This window comes from Leguminivora glycinivorella, chromosome 23, assembly GCF_023078275.1.
Source record: "Leguminivora glycinivorella isolate SPB_JAAS2020 chromosome 23, LegGlyc_1.1, whole genome shotgun sequence".
NCBI classification, from domain to species: domain Eukaryota; kingdom Metazoa; phylum Arthropoda; class Insecta; order Lepidoptera; family Tortricidae; genus Leguminivora; species Leguminivora glycinivorella.
In genome coordinates, this window is record NC_062993.1 from 7610552 (window position 1) to 7633005 (window position 22454).

At 38.3% G+C, this 22454-nt stretch overlaps 2 protein-coding genes across 2 annotated transcripts; both read left to right on the top strand.

The window, feature by feature from the left end:
* The first annotated feature begins 1280 nt into the window (after nucleotides 1–1280).
* On the top strand, nucleotides 1281–9763 carry LOC125238311 (odorant receptor 4-like). The gene is made up of 10 exons (XM_048145604.1): nucleotides 1281–1363; nucleotides 2841–2993; nucleotides 4043–4225; nucleotides 5572–5709; nucleotides 5928–6039; nucleotides 6561–6657; nucleotides 7299–7400; nucleotides 8342–8430; nucleotides 8654–8720; nucleotides 9697–9763. Exons 1-10 carry the CDS (start codon nucleotides 1285–1287, stop codon nucleotides 9748–9750), a joined length of 1074 nt encoding a protein of 357 aa, XP_048001561.1. The 5' UTR covers nucleotides 1281–1284; the 3' UTR covers nucleotides 9751–9763.
* A 2739-nt stretch (nucleotides 9764–12502) lies between these two features.
* Nucleotides 12503–21479, top strand: LOC125238312 (protein BCCIP homolog). The gene is made up of 7 exons (XM_048145605.1): nucleotides 12503–12694; nucleotides 13214–13340; nucleotides 15692–15816; nucleotides 16434–16570; nucleotides 17151–17287; nucleotides 19971–20116; nucleotides 21214–21479. The coding sequence occupies exons 1-7, from the start codon at nucleotides 12575–12577 to the stop codon at nucleotides 21286–21288; spliced, it is 867 nt and encodes a 288-aa protein (XP_048001562.1). The 5' UTR covers nucleotides 12503–12574; the 3' UTR covers nucleotides 21289–21479.
* The last annotated feature ends 975 nt before the right edge of the window (nucleotides 21480–22454 follow it).

Consider the following 22454-nt stretch of genomic DNA (forward strand, 5'->3'; position numbering starts at 1 on the left):
CTGAATGTGGTAAAAGTCAACATTTATCATCATCATTAGTCACATTTTTCATCGTATCATTTTGAAAGGCGAGAATGATAAATAACACTAAAGTTTGCTTCTATTCATTACCCATATTTAAGAAAATTACAAATCGTAATTTCATCAACACACAACTTACCTACTTGCTTGCCTTGAAAACAAGCTGAGGGATCCGACTATTAGTACCCATTTACACGTTGCGAGACTTGCAAGAACCTGAAAGAAGAAGACAGTTTCAGTAGGGACGGTCAACCATTTAGGCCACTCTAGAACCATGTGAAAATGACAAACAGTAAGAGATTTCCTACAATCTGATTTATAACGTCACTATGACATAGTTCTACAGTGGCCTAGGGTTCCGATTGGTTGACTGTACATTGCAGTATTTGATTGGTGTGCTGAATTGTATGTAACTTCAACTGTCCGCAATGTACCTAAATATAGTTATGTCTCGCACCGTGTAAATAGGTCATTATTGTGTTGTGTCTGTGGCGTCGTGTTTGTCTAGAAAGGTTTAATAATCCAGTCCCTCATAAACAGCAAAATATTCCCTAATTGGAGTCCCCAGCGGGCCAATCTCGTCAGCTCAGTCGGCGGGCCTTATTCCAGATTAGCTGAACAACATTTTATAAGGCCCATCATTTGCTGCGGACGCAATATTTCTTTCAAAGTAGGCGCTATTTGAAGACTGTGAGTTTTCGTAACGAAATAAGACACTTAGTACTTAAACAAAATTAAAATTTTGAAAAAACCCCCGACCGCGGCATAGTAGACCGATTTTCATGAAACATGCTAAGAACACTCCCGACTAACTCAGCTTTCAGACAAAAAAAACTAAATCATAAGCGGTTCATCCGTTCGAGAGCTACGATGCCACAGACAGACACACACACACACACACACACACACACACACACACACACACACACACACAGACTGACAAACAGACAGACATACACACAGACAGACACGTCAAACTTATAACACCCCGTCGTTTTTGCGTCGTGCGTGTCTTTCAGACAAAAAAAAACTAAATCTAAATCGGTTCATCCGTTCGGGAGCTACGATGCCACAGACAGACACACACACAGACAGACAGACAAACAGACAGACAGACCTGTCAAACTTATAACACCCCTTCGTTTTTGCGTCAGGGTTTAAAAACACGGAACAACAAAAATGTCGCTTGTTGGATCTATGGATGTATATTTTTGAAGGTTTTTATTTTTCAGACTAAGCAATATTACGACGTGAAAGACTACGATGACACGTTTGCTATACCTTGGGCTGTTCAGAAGTGGGTTGGTCTGCGGCTTACGAAGACCGATCCTCCTCATGTCAGGTAAGTAAACAACATAGTTTTTAGTTATCTGTTCAGTGTGCGTAGCCGAATGGCACTAACGCTCACGAAACGCTCACGAAACGAAACGCTCGTAGATATCTATCTCTATCGCTCTTGCGTATTGGCGCGACAGATCCAGACTACCTTTCGCGGCGTTTCGTTTTCGTTTCGCGTCGTAGAAACGCCATTCGGCAACGGCACCAGGAACGACGGACTTTGGATAATGACTGACATTTTAAAAGTCAACAAAGAAATTATATACTCCCCACAAAATAATCAAAGAAAAAACTAAGTGTTAATTAACGTTTTTAGTTACTGACTTTTGTCTTTACGAATGTGGACATCTTGCTTCCTTGGCAGACAATTCTTCTATCAATTATTCAACCTAATTCACTTACTAAATGAACTTACTACATTTTGCCGTAAGTGATTTATGTATACATGCAAATATTTTCTTTCTACTTGTCAATAGATGTCGCGACGAACAAAAAGTCTAATGCTCAACAATATTAGCTCTTATTACAATAGTATTAACCAGTACTTTGTTTTCAATTCCTTCTGCTTTTGATATAAGTTGTAAAACTGTCGAGTAGTGGTACTGATAATTTACGCTATTTGACGCGTGATTGACGCGTGAATGACACTAGATGTCACTACAAATAACTTACATTTATTCTATAATTTGTATACAGTAGTGTGACCACTTACTTAAAAAAAAAAGTAAGTAGTCACTTACTTAAAAATAACAATTGTAAAAATATTTACCAATTTGTTCCCTAGTTTTACTAGTAATACTTACAGAATATTCTGGGACATATACTACTGGCTGGAGAATCTGAACCTGTGGGTGGCGGCTCTCTTGGAGCTTATTTACATGGTAGTGAGGAGCACAGAGTACGTGGAGATATTCCTGTCCATGCCCTGCCTGTGCAACTTGCTTTTAGGTATATACCTACTAATTATATGTACAGTCACTCTACAACCATGTCAAAATAGCAAGCAGTAAAAGACTTCTTACAATCTGATTTATAACATCACTATGACATAGTCCTACAGTGGCTATACACTAAAATTCTACAAATGTAGCTAAAATAGTATAATTATAAATAGTATACAAGTTTAGAAGCATATTCGGTATCGCATTCAGTTTTAATACATTTAAAAAAATGTTTTGGGAATATTTTTTCTTCTAGGACAGGTCGCCTAAGTCGACCATCTATACAAAGGTCAAAAATGTTTCTTCTATTTTTTTTCCTAATCAGAATAAGTTAGGTACCTACTGAATATACAGAAAGAACAAACGAATCTCCACATATTTTTCACAAATTGTGTTATTATAATGTTTTACTACTTACCAATTCACATGGACCGAGTTTTTTTTACCCTTTCCTTTACAATGTATCCCACTTCTGAACTCAACTCACATTGCCAAAATATATTTGAGTCATGAGCTCATGAACATCGATTTTTATTCCAGCAATATTTAAGTCATACAAAATGGTGGTCTACCGTCCAGTGTTCAACAACCTTGTATGGGAGCTCAGGACCATGTGGCCTCAGGGAACTGTCACCGAAGAAGAAGATCGTGTCGTCAGCAGGACGCTAAGGAGTCTCAATATGGTCGTTAAAGGTTAATCCATATTATACTAATATAGGCGAGATCCTGGCAACCTATCACTGCAATGTCACAGTTTCGTTTTCTCTTAACCCTTTATTTGCCAAGAGTGACACTGAAACATGAGTAGTTGTAACACTACAACCTCGGCCTTGTCGTCACTTTCCATCAGGTGCGACTAAGGTCAATCACTGGCAAGTTTTTTTTTTTTTTTTATGAAATAGGCAGCAAACGAGCAGACGAGCCGCCTGATGGAAAGCAGTCATCGCCGCCCATGGACATAAGCAACATCAGGGGAGTCACCTATGCGTTGCCGACCTTTAAGAACCCTAAATACCTGCTTCTTGAAGAACCCCATGTCATAGCGCAAGGGGAACACCTCAGAAGGTTTATAATAAAATAAAATAAAAAGTTTCATGTGGTCTGCTTTTCTCTTTTATAAGATACTGGCGTTATTGTATGCGTGTAAGTATTTAGTACGAAAATAATGAGTTAAAGAAGGCTAACAAAGGTAATTGTATATATAGGAGAAGTAGAAGTTAGTTTGTCTGATCAAATTCGGGAAATCCTTAAGAAAAGACAGTTCAAGAGCACCCTAACCCTAAACCGGCAAGCATGAATGAGGAATGATTTGAAAGTGAAATACTGGTGGTCTACCCAGTAGCGACCAGTATTTGACGATCTGGTATGAATGTTCAAGAACATGTGGCCCCATAGAACATACCTAGAAAGAGCCGAGACTTCAACATGTTTATTATTGTAGGTAACAGGAACCATCACATGATCTTTGACCCCAAACGGCGTTCTATAACTATAAACTAAATACGTGTTGTTTTCGATGCCTTGGTTAGGAATTGGACTACCTTGAGCCATTCTTAGGCCGATGAACATATGACATATGTGAGTGCGAAGGCGCGATTTACATGTATCTTTATATGAATAAACTGACAAAGCGGCTTTATAACAATCGACAAAGCGGGACGTTTTGCCGTGCACACTCACATATGATCTATGATAAACATATGATAGTGGACTATCGGCCTTACACCAATTTCTGTTTTCAGGCTACTACTGGTGCAACGTCCTCCTAGTGATAATCTTCCTGTCCCCATCCTTCGTGGCCCTGGGGTACAGAGCTGCAGGGCACGACACACCCCTCATACTGCCTTACTGGTACTGGTACCCCTTCGATCCTTACGAAGGTGGCCCGTGGTATGCGTTCGCGTTGGCTTTTGAAGATTTCCATGGTGAGTTATTTAAGAAGTTTTAAGAACTTGGTGCGTAATTTACTATTAGTGTTCCCAATTAAATATTGTTGCGTTTATGTCTTCTTCTCGGAGTTATATTATACTTAAATGAAAAATATTTAAATATCAGCAGCGGCTGATCCATATAAGCCGATTCCCACCGGCTTGCCTAAAATTGATTACTAGTAAAGTAAAGTTCTTTTTGCTCGATGTTGCCTAGCAGAAATTTTCACCAGCCGCCACTATACAGGGCGACTTCTTAAGTATTAGGCTATGCGCGCACTACGGATTTTTGCCGTAAGTTTTTGTTTTTACAAAATCTGTGAAGTATGGAACCTCCTTGAAGTGTGCGCACAGCGGAAAATAATCCGTATGCGGATAAAAATGTGTGGTTTGCTGCAGATTGATTGCAGTGCGGCGCCGCACGAATTTTCTGCATCCTATGGACTATTCAGTAAATCCGCGTACTACAGAAAAAAATCTGTGCGGACGCCGCCCAGCAGCCATCAAGTGACGCATTTTGCGCGGTCATGTCGTCGCCTTGTAAACGCGGCGCAAGCAGGCAAAACGGGCGGATATATCACCGCTGTGCGCGTACTGGACACACACGGTTTTATTTCGTTGCGATTTTAAAAGCTTTAGCTTTAGCTGATCTTTGCATAGTGAAATCACGAAAAAAAAGTGGCCTGTTCCATAAATTTCGACTGACGAGCTGCTGCTCAATTCTATGGAACCAATGGAACTAACTATATTGAACTAGCCTAGAGCCAAGGAGTCATTCTTAAATCCTAACCAAATAAATTTATTCATGGCTAATGTATGCATCTGTAATATTAATCTAAGCGTTCTATGACCACAAAGTGTTCTTTAATTAAAAACCTAGGATATAAGATATTAATAAAATAACCTACCATATGTCGTAGAAGGGTTTTAATCTTTATGTACCTGCTGTATAAAATTATGTGACTTGTAATTTGTATTATTAATAAATATTATGATTATGATTATGATTATGTTACTGGGTTTGCAAGTTTTGCAACTAGCCATATAAAGCTGCATAACCATTTACAATATTATGACGATATATGTTTTTATAACATTGCAAAGAAGTAGACATCTCGCTTGATTGTAAGCTGCTACTATTACCACCAATTAGTTTCTTCAGGGGTCTTGATTGTAAGAATAAGACGACTATATCGGACAGTTCTGGACAACAGTAGAAAGGAAACGCGGTCTGCATTAGCTAGGTTGACGGTTCCGATACAAACCGTGGTCCGCCATTTGGTCCGCCTACTATATTCGTATACCAACTATAATAGACGGTGATTATAAGGGCAAAATTTCAGGTTGCAGCGCCATTGGGTTCATGGTGATGGGAGACCTGCTATTCTGCATCTTTCTGAGCCACATCTCGATCCAGTTCGATATGCTCACAATCCGTATACGGAAGCTCGTACCGAAGGTCGAACCTAAAAACCCCTTGAGTAAGTAAAGTTATTACAGCACATTCTAGCTTAGTCCGGCTACCTTGTATTTCTAGTACGTGTTGCTGCATTTGTTACCGTCTTTATGTTTGTCCTCTCATTTACTCAAAGGTTAACTGGAAGAGATTCTTCAAAGGGAAAATTTCACCTTTAGCATTTCTCTTCTAATTGTGTATTTTTAATAAGTTATTACTATTACTACTAAAGGTTTTTTATAGGTGCATTTACCACTGAGCAAATGCTCAATGAAAACTGTGATGCCCCGGAAACAGAGAAAATTCATTTGAAAGAGATGGCCGCTATCATTAAAAGGCATCAGGACTTGATCAGGTAGGTATTTCAAATGGTTTCATTCGGAATACAGCTAGATTTGCGAATTATGCAGCAATTCGCAAATCTAGCTGTATTCCCACTGAATCTTCTACTGAATCGACGACAGTGCGCGACAATTCTGATCAGAATAGAATACAAATATATTCCGGCATGCATATTGTGAAAAGAAGAATTGGATCTCCGGTGTTCAGCCGGCCTAGCCGAATCGACAATCGTTGACGCTAGATGCCGCTCAAAACGCAGTAGGTAAGTATGGCTCTGTCGCGCCAACGCCAAGATGGAAGAGCAATTGAGATAGCTTCGATGTTATCGTAAGCATTTTGTGCATTTGGCTACGTAGTCGTACGCTGGGCTTACAGGTTCAGACTCTTACCCAACCCTGATTCAATTATAGGATCTTTGGCATCCTTCAGCATTCAATTTTCGCCCCCGCTGTAAATATGTATTAATTTTGCTCCCGTGTAAGAGAATCTACTGAGTAGGTAATTACAACTTTTAAAACTGCTTATTTGTCTTAGACTTTCGGGTGACGTGGAGGAAATGTTCAGCGGTGCGCTTCTCCTGAACTTCCTTAATAGCTCCATGATCTTCTGCTTCTGCGGCTTTTGTTCGGTCGTAAGTATACTCCATTTCAAATACGAAGGCCCGGTAGCACTTGAATATCGGGCCTACGTATTTTAAACGTAGTATAAGGTCTGCTTTAATTTTTTTTAAAGCGTTAACAGGGAAGAACTTTTAGTACTATGAGAGGAGGATAAATAGTGTTTCAAATAATTGCCTAATCTATTAAATTTACTACACATAATATTTGAAACATCTGCCGTCAAAGGGATAGATGTCTATACGCTAGGATACACTACGAAAGAAACTTGGATCCATTTGCTATGCTGACATTGTTGACACTAGCAAGAATGTTGCGTGAGCGCAAAAGTTGCGAAATAACTTATAAACCCAAGTCCCAAAGTTAGCTGGAAGAGATCCCTTATAGGAATAACCTCCCCTTTGTATATTCCTACAACTTGTACCTGTATAAACTGTTGTACACAATAAAGTAATTACTAGGGTAAACTCGCCTCATTCGGTGACACGCCTAATTCGGTGAAACAACCAAAAATCGTCTTTCGGAATAGTGCTTCAAAGCTTGTATCACCGAATTAGGCATGTCACACAATGAGGCCAGTTTACCCTACTGTCTTCTCTTTTAAACGGTCTTCTACGCTTAGACCTTAAAGTAGAGATGTCGTTACTCGTTACAGATTGTGGAGAAATGGAACGAGTTTAGCTACAAGTCGTTCCTCGTTACAGCGCTCGCGCAGACCTACCTCTTGTGTAAGCACGGACAGAAACTTATTGACTCTGTAAGTATCTAAGTAAATAAAATAAATAAATAAATATTGGGGACACCGTACACAGATCAACTTAGCCCCAAACTAAGCAAAGCTTGTACTTTGGGTGCTAAGCGACGATATAGATACTTAAATAGATATATACATATATAAGTAGAAAACATCCATGACTCAGGAACAAAATCAGGATCTGTGCTCATCACACAAATAAATGCCCTTACCGGGATTCGAACCCAGGACCGCGGCTTAGCAGGCGGGATCACTAGCAGCTGAGCGAAACCGGTCGTCAAATCTGATCTGCTTTATTCTTTGATTTTCGTCTTCTTCTTCATTAGCCATTTCATCCATTTAAGACCACCGTCCACCCCAGACGGCCTAGGCAATCGTTGGATCAGAACACAGCCTGACTACGAAGTTAATAGCTACGAAAACGATAATAAATTAAGCGCTTTTAACCCCCGACGCAAAAACGACGGGATGTTATAAGTTTGATGTGTCTGTCTGTTTGTTTGTTCGTCTGTCTGTGGCATCGTAGCTCCCGAACGGATAAAGCGATTTTGATTTAGTTTTTTGTTTAAAAGCTGAATTAGTCAAGAGTGTTCTTTTCTTAGCCATGTTTGATGGAAATCAATCCATTATGTTGGGAGTATATTATTTTTTTTTTACATTCTTGGTTCACTTCCTGACAAATACGAATAGGTATGTAAGTAGTAAGAAAGGTAGGTACATTCATCGGACAGTAACACATATTAGACTTATATTGACAAACAGTTTTCCGTGATCATGATGAATGCAACTGCGTCGAAATACCGGGAGCTCGACAAAAATCAAAAAGGTAATCACGGTCTATATCCCGGTCAATATAAGTCTAATGAAAATAACCGTGAATCATTCAAAACTCTTATAGTAACACATATTGACACAAACAATGGTGTCTTTCATTATTTTCGCAGAGTACAGGAATAACCGACGCGCTGTACGGTTGCCTCTGGTACAACGCTTCTAAGAGAGTCAAGAGTTCCGTCTTGATTGCCATGCACAGGTAAATGACAGAAAATCGCAACCAAACATCAGTGCACCAGACCCTACTCATAGTGTTTCCTGGGGGGGCTACCATGAAGTGCTATGAAGCCGTCCAGTTTATAGATTGAGAGAGAGGGACGGAGCTATGTAACTGCTATAGCTGCACGTGTCCCTTACTATTGATTCGGTTAGATAGCTGAGATATATAGTAAAACATGGTAAATCTATTTCTAACTTGGCAGGTCCCAGAAAGAGGTCCATGTCACGACCTACGGTTTCTCTGTAATCAACATGGCGTGCTACGCCAGGGTATGTATACAGGATTATTTCTTAGTTTCATGGCAATCCATACTAATATTATAAATGGGAAAGTATGTGTGTATGTTTGTTTGTCCGTCTTTCACGGACTACCTATCAAATGACATTTCGCACATAAGTTCCGAAAAACTCATTGGTACGAGCCGGGATTTGAACCCGCGACCTCCGGATTGAAAGTCTACTACTGTTAGAAAGTGGCAAATATTTAAGTACGACAGTCATCATTACTTTAGTACGAATCATCGAATATTGTATGAATCCCTTATAAACGTGCCAGAATTCATGAGACATTTGATAATAGAATCAATAGTTTCAGTCGGAACCACTAGAAAATACGCTGTCTGTGTACAAATATACTCTTGAGAATCGCTTTACCGAGAAATACTTGGTATTTGTCGGTATCTCGGTATTTGCTGTACCGCCTGGGGGATTTAGAACAATATGTTCAATACAAATATATTATATGGAGTGGAATCAAATGGAACGAGGGCGTTTTCGGAAAATATCGTGTATTGCATTATACTTTATTTGTTAATTAAGTGTTTGTTTGTTAAACTAAAAGTAGATAGGTATTTTATACAAACAAATTTTTACAATTAGTACAAATGTTTCATAAGTGGCCGAATCAAATGTTTAGCTCTATGTTTTTAAAACAAACCTAATAGGTAGGTAATCATTTTATCTTTATTTGATTTCATTTTTAGCATTTGCAAAACTTATTTTTTTCTGACGTGAAGCTCCAAGTACAAGTTTTCAATTTCATGGAATGAATCAGAATGAATGAACGAGTTTGCAAACCCCGTTGATTGGTACGTTCGAAAAGCAATAAAAGTCGAGCGTGAGTTTGTGAAAACAAGATTATAAAATGTAATAAAATTTGAAATAGGAATCGGCCTCCGATTGTAAATTATATTATTTTATGGTTATAAATACAGATTAGTTAATAATAACGTGTTTCTTTTTTCAGATACTGAAGACGGCCTGGTCATATTTATCGCTTCTTTTAAATGTTTATGAGTAAACTATTACAGAATGAACGAGCAAATTTATTTATTTTTATTTCCTTACCTCTCACTAAACAACATCACTATAATAAAATACGTAGCGAGAGGTGTTACTATTGGCTAATCACATTAATCACATAATCACAAACTAATCTCTCGCTTCGCATCTTATTCTCACACATCTGATGGAAAAATACCATATAGGTACCTTAGGTACCTACACAGATCAACCCAGCCCCAAGCTAAGCAAAGCGGGTACTATGGTAGCTGGTAGATTAATACATACTTATATACTTACTTAGGAACAAAAATGTGTTCATAACACAAATAAATGCCCTTACCGGGATTCGACCCCACGACCATCGCCATAGCAGGCAGGGTCACTACCGACTACGCCAGACTTCGTCACCCACTGCCCTATAGCCACTAGATTCGGAACATTTTGTACGAAGATCAATTTTGTTTTAAGATGCGACCGACGTCCCATCTTATTAAAACTTTTCCTATCTAAGTTTTTTGTTCTGCAGTAGTAGCCTAGCGTCACACATAGTTAGGTTAGGTAATTACTCTCAATCTGGCGAGGTTGCGGACGAGTACTTCGGAGTGCCTGGGACCTCGCCGTGTAGCAAGGCGACGGCGACAGAGGGGTTTTAGTGGGTAAACCTCATCAGCCTAGGGAGTCCCACATAATCATGCGATTCATGCGTAATGCATTTTCCCTCTTTAAAAAAAGGTACTCCACTTAATGAAGGGAGAAAATACTTTAATTTATTGAATGTTACGATAACGTTACAAGTAGGAAAATAAAATGCAAAACTTATTTTTAAAAATAAATTTTATTATTTTTAATTAAGTTTTACTATAATTTTTATCATCCACGCTGAAACGGGGCTTAAATGTCCAAACAAAGACTAATATTACATGTATTATTTTACGGTTGATCAGTAAATAATGACTTGAAGAAATGAATAAGTCCGCCTTTTGTAACTGTATGTTTTTTACTATGCATAAAGTGTAAAACGGGTTTAAATTACGTAAAACGTGCCGTGTATGATATACTTTAGCAGTGAATAAATGGGGTGCCCTCTTTTTCGCCTATTATTAATTCGCATAATTTGAATTCGCATAACAGATTTGGCATAACATTATTGTTCATAACATTGAATAAGCATAATATTAAAAATGCATAATTCTTATTTCGCATAACAATGAATCTGCATAATTGAAATTTGCATACTATTATTTCGTATAACTTTAATTATCCTAAAATGAATTGCCATACTTACTAACTGTATGGAGTAAGCGATTGGATCAATCAGGGGCTGATTTTCCAATTTCGAGCGCTCGATTTTGAGTGTTTAATTTTATACTGTCTCACTTATTAAGCATGAAAAAAATAGGGGTAAGTAAGGTACAGCGGGGCAAATCTCGAGTGGGGGGCAAATGTAACTGGTCAATTTCTTCCATGTTTTACAATGTGTGCATTATTAAAAAAAACTGTTTATTTTTAAGAAACATACATGCATTTACGAACTTATCTGCTAATCTTAAATTAAAAAGATTATTTGAGTTAAGGAGTCTTTATTTTATTTATACATTACTTATTAAGTTTTTCGTTTTTCATAAGTGTTTTTCAGAAAATAGAGTATCTACCAGTTATGTAGTAGGCGTGTTCAGTGGGTGCATGTAATAATGGAATATTGGAAATAGGGTAATAATGGAAAAAATGAATTAGTTACAATTGCCTTTTAGTCTAGATTTGCCCCGCTGTACCTTACTAAAGAAATTGAAAATGGATAGTATTTAAATAATATTATTTCATCGTTCAGATTTTCGCAGATCGTGCCAATACTGATACCCGAGCAAGCGGAAGATTCCAAGTGGAATCTTGAGCGTTGCGAGGGTTTCAAGGCACATTAACCTTCGTACGGCACGTTAAACATTGCCACCGAGTTTGAAAACCAAATTTTTCACCACCCCAACACGAACAAAATACTGACTCCAAAACATCAAACTAAATCAAATCCATCGATTTCTTCAATATTTATGATTCAAAATCATCATTTATAGGTAAAATTCTATCAGCTAGCTTAAGACATCAAGTTAAAATTTGTATGAAATTACTTTGCAATCTTGTGGATAAAATGCAATTTTGCTATCTGTTTTCGAACAGAAAAGTAAGCCGTTACCCGTTAGTGTGGTGAAAATATAATTTTCTTGTATGCCATTTAAACATTCTACGAAACAAAGTTATGCTTATTATACTTATACCAATTCATCGTTATAACAATTTACATTATGCGCATTAGCATTATACGAAATATGCGTATTAAACGTTATGCGTAATAAACGGTATGCCAATTCATATTAGGAGTATTCAGTTATGCGAATTAATATAGACCCGAATAAATGAGCTAAGAAATACAATGATGATGAATTAGAATTACTTCACCGCACCAAGGCGATCCTCGTATTATCCCCTAAGTGGCGGTGAAAAAGTTTTTTTTCTCGCTCTCACTTACGTGAAAAAATCCCAAGGTCGCAGTACGATGCGTTCGTTAGTTAGCAACTTAAGAATGGTCCTACATGTTCTTGAGACCTTTCCATAAAAGATTCGTACATTAAAAGTTTGACCCATAGTGAATGTTTCGTGCACCATGTGCAAATCGTGTGTGTGATGAAAACAATCCTTGATGAAAAACGCCTTAACGTCTCATATGCATGGCAACATTTATCTAAACGTCAAATCAAACCCGACATTCGAGATTTGACGTTTCGATCAAGACTGCGTATTTTCATTTTTCGCGTGCGATCAAACTGTGTGTGCCGGCAAATATAAATATGTCTAACAAAAAGCATAAGGAAATAGATCACGAGGAGAGCGGGAGTGAAGAAGAGCAGGATTCTGGCAGTGAGAGAGATTCCGACTTCGACTCCGATGGGAACTTCGTGGGAGACAAGGTAGACACAATATAACCTCAAAATACACATGGTGGACAACAAAAACTTCATTTTTATTTTTGAGATTTTTTATCATATTTTCCGTTTGAAGATGTATATTGGTTATTAAACATTGTTTAGCCATTCAAAGTAATGTTTGAGTACTTGTAACGCTTCAGTTCAGCTTTGCGCTAGGAAACGAAACCAGATCTCGTAAATATCGTAAACTTCGTAAACAATGAGCGGGTGTCGGGTTGCGTCGCTCTTGTAACTCGTTTTGAGCTTATTTTCAATTGCTCTTCATTGTTTGAGTTGAAGCAGGTGCACATTTCTAACGAAAACAGTACAAAATATGAGTAATTTACCTTTGAAATGAAGGAGTTTTGAGTTTAGTGACAGTTTTTTATTTGTCCATCTGGCGAGGTCCAGAAATTAGATAGACATACTTTCTGCATCTTCTTTCATAAGTGGGTTCTAATTAGACTTAACTTGTATGTAAATATTGGGTATATTATTAAATCTTTTATTTGTTTATTTTAGGAACTTCAAGCAGATTTTGAAGGGCGCAACCCTGAGGACTGTGACTTCCATGGCATAAAGCAACTGCTGAGACAGTTGTTCCTCAAAACAAATGTAGACTTGGGAGCACTTACACAAATTATAATCTGTAAGCATTGATATTGCACAATATTATAGCCATAATTTCAGTTTTTTTTTCCCCTCCCAGAAGAGTAATAAAACCTGATCCAAATATATTATTTGCATTATATAGTAATTAGATGGAGGTTAGGGAGGTTTGAAAAATAATATTGCAAACATGCACATAGTTTCAATTTCAATGAAAAATAATTCCGATTCATCGGGTCGACCACTCACCCCTCGAAATGCTTAGTGCTTTTTTGTGAATTATGCAGGGTTTTTTCTGTGCCCATAGTTAACTACTCACATGATTTTTAATTTCATAAAAGGTACTTGTTTTTGTTTCTTGTGCATTACTTGTAAACTATGTGATGTGTGCAATAATGGGTATTGTATTGTATTGTACTATTAGTACATACGAGGGTCATGCCAAAAGAAGTTAGATACTCCATGGTCATTTGATTGATACTGGCCAGTTATACACCAATGTAAAGGTAGGTTATCTGCTTATAAATTTAAAAATGGAACACTTGGAAATTCTTAGGATTCCTTTTTTAATTATTTTTTTTCTAAATAATTTTGGCGGGAATTTTCCGCAACAATGGAGCTTACTCGACGTGATTTTCGTGTTATAATATATTATGACTTTAAAAAAGGTTTAACACCTCAAGAGTGTTTTGAACTTTTAGTCTCGACTTTTGGAGAGTCTGCGTGTTCACGTGCAACTGTTTTCAATTGGTTTGCTAAATTTAAAAGAGGACGGGACAGCTTTGAAGATGAGAAGACCGGACGGCCGCCAACCGCAGTCACTGAAGAAAATGTAAAGACTGTGGAAAAAAATATTCGTGCGAACCGACGAATTACATATGTAGAGCTCGAGCGTGAACTGGGCATTGGATCAGCAGCATTGCAAACTATAATTCATAGTAAACTGTCTCTTCATAAGCGTTGTTCAAGATGGGTGCCGCACAAGCTCACCGATTTACAGAAAGACCGTCGCGTGGATTGGTGCAAATTTATGATAGATAAATTCGACGCAGGCGAGAACAAAAACGTATATGATATACTTACAGGTGACGAAACATGGCTATATAACTACGATCCCGAAACAAAGCGACAGTCCACAGTATGGTGTTTTGAAGATGAGCCGACGCCAACAAAATGTCGCCGAACCCGAAGCACACAAAAACAAATGGTTGCCTCATTTTTCTGCAAGACGGGACATATTGCTACAATAGTGCTAGAAGATCAAAAACCGGCCAAGAGCGTGTCGGGCCACGCTCAGTGTAGGGTTCCGTAGTTTTCCGTATTTTTCTCAAAAACTACTGAACCTATCAAGTTCAAAACAATTTTCCTAGAAAGTATTTATAAAGTTCTACTTTTGTGATTTTTTTCATATTTTTTAAACATTTGGTTCAAAAGTTAGAGGGGGGGGGACGCACTTTTTTTTCCTTTAGGAGCAATTATTTCCGAAAATATTAATATTATCAAAAAACGATCTTAGTAAACCCTTATTCATTTTTAAATACCTATCCAACAATATATCACACGTTGGGGTTGGAATGAAAAAAAATATCAGCCCCCACTTTACATGTAGGGGGGATACCCTAATAAAACATTTTTTTCCATTTTTTATTTTTGCACTTTGTTGGCGTGATTGATGTACATATTGGTACCAAATTTCAGCTTTCTAGTGCTAACGGTTACTGAGATTATCCGCGGACGGACGGACGGACGGACGGACGGACAGACAGACATGGCGAAACTATAAGGGTTCCTAGTTGACTACGGAACCCTAAAAAACAGTTAATTCAGAATGGTATGTGACAGTTTGTGCCCCAAGAGTACTGTCAGCTTGGTGTGACAAGCGGCCGAAGTCAGGAACCCGGCACCTGCTCTGGCACCACGACAACGCTGCCCCGCACACTTCCGCTAGAACACTTGAACGATTTCAGCTCAAAAAACGTGACTATTCTGCCCCACCCCCCCATATTCCCCTGACCTATCCCCCTGTGATTTTTATCTTTTTCCTAAAATTAAAGAAAAATTAAAAGGAAGGCGATTTGAGAACAAAGAAGATGCGTTGGCTGCGTATAATTAAGAAATTTCTGAGGTGTCTAAAGAAGAGTGGTCATCGGTATTTTCTAAGTGGTTTAGACGGATGAAAACGTGTATACGTGTTCACGGTGAATACTTCGAAAAAATAGATAGCTGTAATAAAGAATAAAGTATGTAAATTTTGAGTATCTAATTTCTTTTGGCATGACCCTCGTACTCCGCTATGTAGCCACAGCTACTGCTGGCAACTTAGAGGTGCGCAAGCTCGTAGCTCTTACTACTGGAAGCAGACGAACTAAATGAACTTTATTTCTTTTTCAGCTCAAAATTATGTAGGCAGTGTAGTGAAACAGTGCCTTGATGATCCTGTTGATGATGACGATGAAGATGATGGCAGCGATGGAGTATTTGGAGTCACCACTGTCATTAACATCACTAAGAGAAAGGTGAGATGTCAACCAAATTCTATACTTTAAGATAATTTCATAATTATTTTGATGAGGAACAGATGCCTATGGAGGGACACCTAGTCTTGAACAGACTGACATGGCATGATCCTCATTGAGGAAACGACTAAAGAAGAAGAGAAGAATTATTTAGATAGTACGAGTGCAATAAGGAAGTTTCTCTTTTTCTTCCTCGTTCCCTCAATGCTGAGGATGTCTCCATTGAACGCGGTCATAAGCCATGTGGACTGCACGATATAGGCTGCCGCCAGTCCACTTCTTCACACAGTCAGACCATCTTTTACGAGCCCCACCCCAAGCGCGTTTACCATTCATTCGCCCCAAGATGATACACTTCTCCATATTATGCATTGGTGATCTCCTAATGTGACCGAAAAATCTAAGGTTTCGCTCCTGGCATATTTTGGAGAGGCGTGTGGTGATATTAAGTTCTTCCAAAATAGAGATGTTAGATCTTCTTGCTGTCCAAGGTACATACGTAAGGAAATTTATTTAAAATGCAAACAAAAAATCGCAGCGTTATTTCAGCATAAGACCCATTTATCAACTTTTGTTGTTGTGGACATACATACTATAAGAAAATGTTTATATTGTAGCATGAGCCGGCAATACAGCAAGTTACAGATCTCCTAAACCAACTCGCCGAGGACAATGCTGACGACAGAACCAAAGCTCTTATCAAAAAGATCCTGTCTGATGACGTCAACCATGTTGGCTTCGTCATTAATGAAAGGTATGTCATAATTGTGATAATTTATATATTTTCGTAATTATTTTCACAAAATAATATCTTTTTGTCTAACTAAGGAAAGGATTATAGCATTTATAGCCCTATCATAATGGTTAAAAACTTTATGTTGTATTCCATACCTAGATAGTATGTACCTAATGAGCGTAAGGATAAGGACCCTTTTGTTAGGAGAAGCACACACAGGAACAAAATAACTAGTTGCTTGAGTCAGTGTGCCCTCACACTCCTTACAGTTTAATAATCATTATAGTTAAGTACTAGCACTTTTATTTCATACTAGCTTTTGCCCGCGGCTTCGCTCGCGTTAGAAAGAGACAAAAAGTAACCTATGTCACTCTCCATCCCTTCAACTATCTCTACCTAAAAAATCACGTCAATTCGTCGCTCCGTTTTGCCGTGAAAGACGAACAAACAAACTGACACTCACACTTTCCCATTTATAATATTAGTATGGATGGTAACTTAGTATTTTGAATGCTGTCTACCAAGTTCGCTTGGTTATTAACTGGCATAAACATTTTATGCATCACAATGTTTCTAAAAAATATAAATTTATTCACAGAATCCTGAACATTCCCGCAGCCATCAGTGTGCCCCTCTTCTCTTCCCTTCAGTCAGAGTTGGACAAGGCCATCAAGAAGAACATGCCATACACATTCCAGTACCTCATATGGATATGCAAAACATACAATACTGGAGGTGAGCACATATCACAGATCAATACAACAAGATGGCCCTTACAGGGCGACTCGCGGTCACCAAGCATACGACAAATCAGGTTTATAAAAGTTTGAACGCGTGCGACACCGATCAATAGCGCCCAAGTATACGACCCGCTAACAGTGTCCGTGTCCGCTCGGGAAAAAATCTTAAATAATCAATTTTGGTTGCAAACAATGGTCTCTTACAGCATAAAGTGGTGTGGCAAGTCTTTTAACACTTCTACATGTAAAAAAGATGGAACAACATTCCACAGTTAAGTCAAATTAATTATTTGGTTGAATATTGTTTATTGTCCGCGGAGTTCATTTATACTGGTCAATATGGTGCTGAGCGGCGCCGAGGCGCGTCCATCCCTCTTTACCGAGTTAACAATGTGATATGCTATCCCTTTCACGTAAACGACTAGGCATGGAGCCATGTTAGTTTATGTCTGTTGCGGGAACTTCGTACTGCCGTTCGTACCATGTGCTACCATTTTATGAAATATAAAAGAAAGCAGATTTGTAATAGTGAATAATTATCTAGAATCTGTAGAGTCTGTAGTGGTATTTAGTTCATTGATTAGTTTAGAATATTTAGTTGGTTATTTAACTTAGTAAACGTAAGTAAAAATGCACAGTTTAGTTATTAGTTACTAGAATGATTTTTATTGAGATGCTATCACAATTATCATCCTCCTTGCGTTATCCCGGCATCGGCATTCGCCACGGCTCATGGGAGCCTGGGGTCCGCTTTGGAAACTACTACCAAGATTTGGCGTAGGCACTAGTTTTATGAAAGCGACTGCCATCTGACCTTCCAACCCGAAGGGTAACTAGGCCTTATTATAATTTAATTATAATATTATAATTTGTTGCAAAACAAATTCACCACAGTACTGGTACCGGTACCATTGTCTATAATAGACATGTCCCATTCCCATCCCTACTGCTAATCATAAAGGCGCGCCATTATTTGAAACGACCAATGGCAGCACCGTGCGCGCCCGCCTCACCCCGCAAGGATTGGTGATTTGCGTCTCGAACAATATCGCTTGCATTTGGCTTCTAGTGGGGTGTTCTGTGGCACATATTTACTTCATAGTTCTAAGCTTTTGTCTTATTCTAATGTTGCCCAAGATCTGTGACAAGTGTAAAATATTATTTTTCCCCTCACTAGCTCGGAGACACGTGTTTTGTCCTTTAATACCAGCGGGTAAAAACACATTTTATCCACTAGTGGGTAAAGTAATTTGACCTTGAATAAAGTCAAATTAACTGCTTTAAAATTGATTAAAGTAGGTGAATCTAGTAATAAAGATGATTTACCACCTGTGGAACTACTGGAAGCAGTGATAAACGCATTTTTTGCGTTGTAGTTTCCTCGCTATAGTGAGGGGAAAAGTTTTGTGTTACACTCGGGTGCAAATGTATTTTACTTCTCGTGTGTTAAAAAACTCGCAAGTTCAGGATTCTATTCTCGAACCACTCGCTTCGCTCGTGGTTCAACTATAGAATCCTTTCACTTGCTTGTTTTTCAATTCCACACTCGGCGTTAAAATACAACTTTGCCCCCTTGTATAACAAATAACTATTATACAATCGTGATACAAAGCTTTTCAGTCGAGTACCATGTTTAGGCCACGAAGCTTGCTGAGTGGCCTAATAGTACGGTACGAGACTGAAAAGCTTAATTATATCACTATTGTATACAATAGGTACTTTTTCTATGAGTCATCAATGGACGAAAAATATCATCATTTAAGTTAAAATTAATGTTAATAGCGTCGTTCACCGTTGTATCAACATCGAATTACCTGGCAACCAATTGTTTGTAATAACCGTCTCTTATTGGTCGATAACGCGATAGATAAAAAAAAACGTGTTTCAGATGCAGAAAAATTTGCCAGGTATCGCAAATTAGTAAAGAACTTGTATGAAGTTTTATTTTTGAAATTATTACAGTTAACTAAAAGTGAACTGTAATGAAATGTTATAGTTGACTAAGTGTAAAAGACTATCTAACACTAAAAGTCAGCACTTATAGTTTAGTCTGTGGTGTCCTAATTGACAGATTAAAGTTGAGGAGTAGAAAAAGTATTGTTCTATGGCACTGGTCGCAACAAAAGCGATGAAGCGATATATCGGCGATAGAAACGAACAAAAAATAGTCACTCCCGTGTAAATAAAAGAGAGAGCAAGAGATTTGTAGTTCAACACTCGACTGAACTATAACTCGCTCGCGTTATCATCGCGTCTCTTTTTAGCTCATCGCTTACGGTGCTTAAAGGCACCAAAATCCATACTAATATTATAAATGGGAAAGTGTGTGTGTCTGTTTGCTTGTCCGTCTTTCACGGCAAAACGGAGCGACGAATTGACGTGGTTTTTTAAGTGGAAATAGTTGAAGGGCTGGAGTGACATAGGCTACATTTTGTCTCCTTCTAACCCCCCCACTTCCTTAAAACGGGGGGTGGAAGTGTGTTTTTAAATTAACGCGAGCGAAGCCGCGGACAAAAACTAGTAAATAGTATAAAATATATGAGATATGACTATTAAGTTTAGCATTACCATACTTTTCCCTTGCTTTCCTTTTTTTCAAGTTGCAAAAAGCCTCAATAGTCTGGAAAAAATTCACAAACTGTTAGTTGATAACTTGATAAGTCATTATTCTATTTCAGATGAAGCCTCAGAAATATTGTACGCGAACCAGGAGGAGAAGCCGTTAGTGGACGAGGCGCTGGCGAATTTCGACGTGGATGTGTCGGAGCAGGTCGACTTCTCGCAGTGGGAGTACGAAGGCGGTGCCATGACCCCCGGCAGAAAGGTAATTATAGTACATTACGATACAACTGCGGAAGAGGAAATTCGAAACGTGGCGATAAATTAAAACACTTCCGATGAGAGAGTTTAATATCGACACGAGTTACGAATTCCCTCTACGCACATGTATCGTACGACGTTTTCAGTACAAAAAATGACACTAAGTTTCGATCTGACAAGAGTTATACTGTGTGAACTAGTATGGGAATTAACCACCATTTCTATTGAAGATGTCTATTTGGGTGAATCAACTTTGCCTGTTATTGCCATGGTTACGGTCCCCCGAGTCACGCTGGTTTTATGCAAAATTATGCTATTTAAACTATGCAAACATGCATTTTTCTGGTGTTAACAAGCCCTTAATTTGCCACCTACAAACATAGACTACATCCTTGCATAATTTCAGTAGCATAAGTTTGCAATGTTTGCATAAAAACAACTCAGGGGACCGTAACCATGGCAATAACAGGCAAGAAAAAGTTGATTCACCCACTTACTCATTATAAATAGTCGGGTCCTCACAGCTGGAACAGCGACGCGAGGCAATGTATTCGCGCGGCAAACGGCCGGTGTAGAAGTGCCTTGGCCGAGGCATGTTGCTTGGTGAAGAAAATTTGTGCTCCAATGAACCCGCTTGATCAGGAAGAGAAGCTATTTAGTGGCCCCTTTTTGGTTTAAGACGGTTCAAGTCAGTGGGTTCTCATTTTAGAGTGTAGCATAAAACAAATGAAAGCCTATCACCTATTGGCATCTTCTTGACGTAAAACGCTACGTAGCAACAAATTGTTGTTCTATTTTATTCCATGCCGAATGACTTATGGGCCAAGACTACCACGCAGTGGGAGCCCCTCGAGTCAAACCGAAGATCCGGCAGACCTCGTCGGCGATGGCGGGATAACTTAGACTCCTTTTTGAGAGACTGGTCAGTTGTCGCACAAAACCGAGAGGAATGGAAAAAAAGGGGGGAGGCCTTTGCCCAGCAGTGGGACACAATAGGTTCATAATATATTTTATTCAATTACTACATTTTTTATGTCGCATTAAATTGTATCCGATTTTAGGTGTGGGATAGGTATTAAATAATGATTCCTTTCCTTTCAGGTCCTAATATTCGAAGGCAAGAAATTCAACCACCTCATAAGGCTGTTGAAAGAAGAGGTCGAAGGCGGAGTCTAAAGCTGTCTTCACATGACATACGGAATGCGGTGTGCGAGCGAGACACCATATATCGCTATCTCGCTCACACGCCGCAGATCCGCGTTAATGTGATAAATAAATGTGTTGCTTGTGAAGCTTCATGTATGCCATTTAAGCTTACTTGTGTAACCATATTTATATTTTTAATATTAATATACTATTTAGCTTTATTTGGATTTTTATTGACTGTTGTTTTTATTTTCTTTGGTCACCTAGGTGTTAGCAATGTTACAGGATTTCCATTATGTACTAGCATCTGAACATTAACCCCCGACGCCAAAACGACGGGGTGTTATAAGTTTGTCTGTCTGTAGCATCGTAGCTCCCGAACGCATGAACCAATTTAGATTTCGTATTTTTCGTTTGAAAGCGGAATTAGTCAGGAGTGTTGCCATGTTTGATGGAAATCAAAATTTAAATTTTGTGGTTATGTTATATTATAAACAAGTATTAGACAAGGTAACGTAAAATAAACAACAAATATATTATAAGTACTTCTATTTTGTCAATTTTAAAACATGATTGTCAACTTAAAATAACTAAAAGATCTAATAAAAAACTTCACTTATCAAGTTACCATCTACATTTACCTCTATTTTAAGTTTTTGAACACTAACCCCCTTATTCACAAACGTACTCTAAAGTTATCAAGCCTATAAAGTTCCTTTGTCCTTTTCCGACGTATTGGTGTGATAGAAAAGGACAAACTAACTTTATCGGCTTGATAACTTTAGAGTACGTTTATGAATAAGGGGGCGTTTATGAATCTTAGCAAAAAAGCAATGCTTTATTTATATTTCGCAATTTGTAGAAAATCTATCCGTTAGTTTCTTATAAAGTCAAGTATAGAAATTGATAGACATCTTATAATCTTGAATCCTTTACTGCGTGATATAAAGAAAATATTTGAACGTTATTAGGGTTGAAAATTACAATTCTCGTTTGTCGAATCATAAAAACAGTACAAATACTCTTATTCCACTTTTAAAGATGGAATCTCCATGATTCTCAGAATAGAAACTTTCAGTTACTCAATGCTTCTTATATCGAAGCTGCGTGCGTAGCCGAATGGCATTTCTCCGACGCCAAACGAAAACGAATCGCCGCGCCAGTTTGTCCGGCTCTGTCGCGCCAATACGCACGAG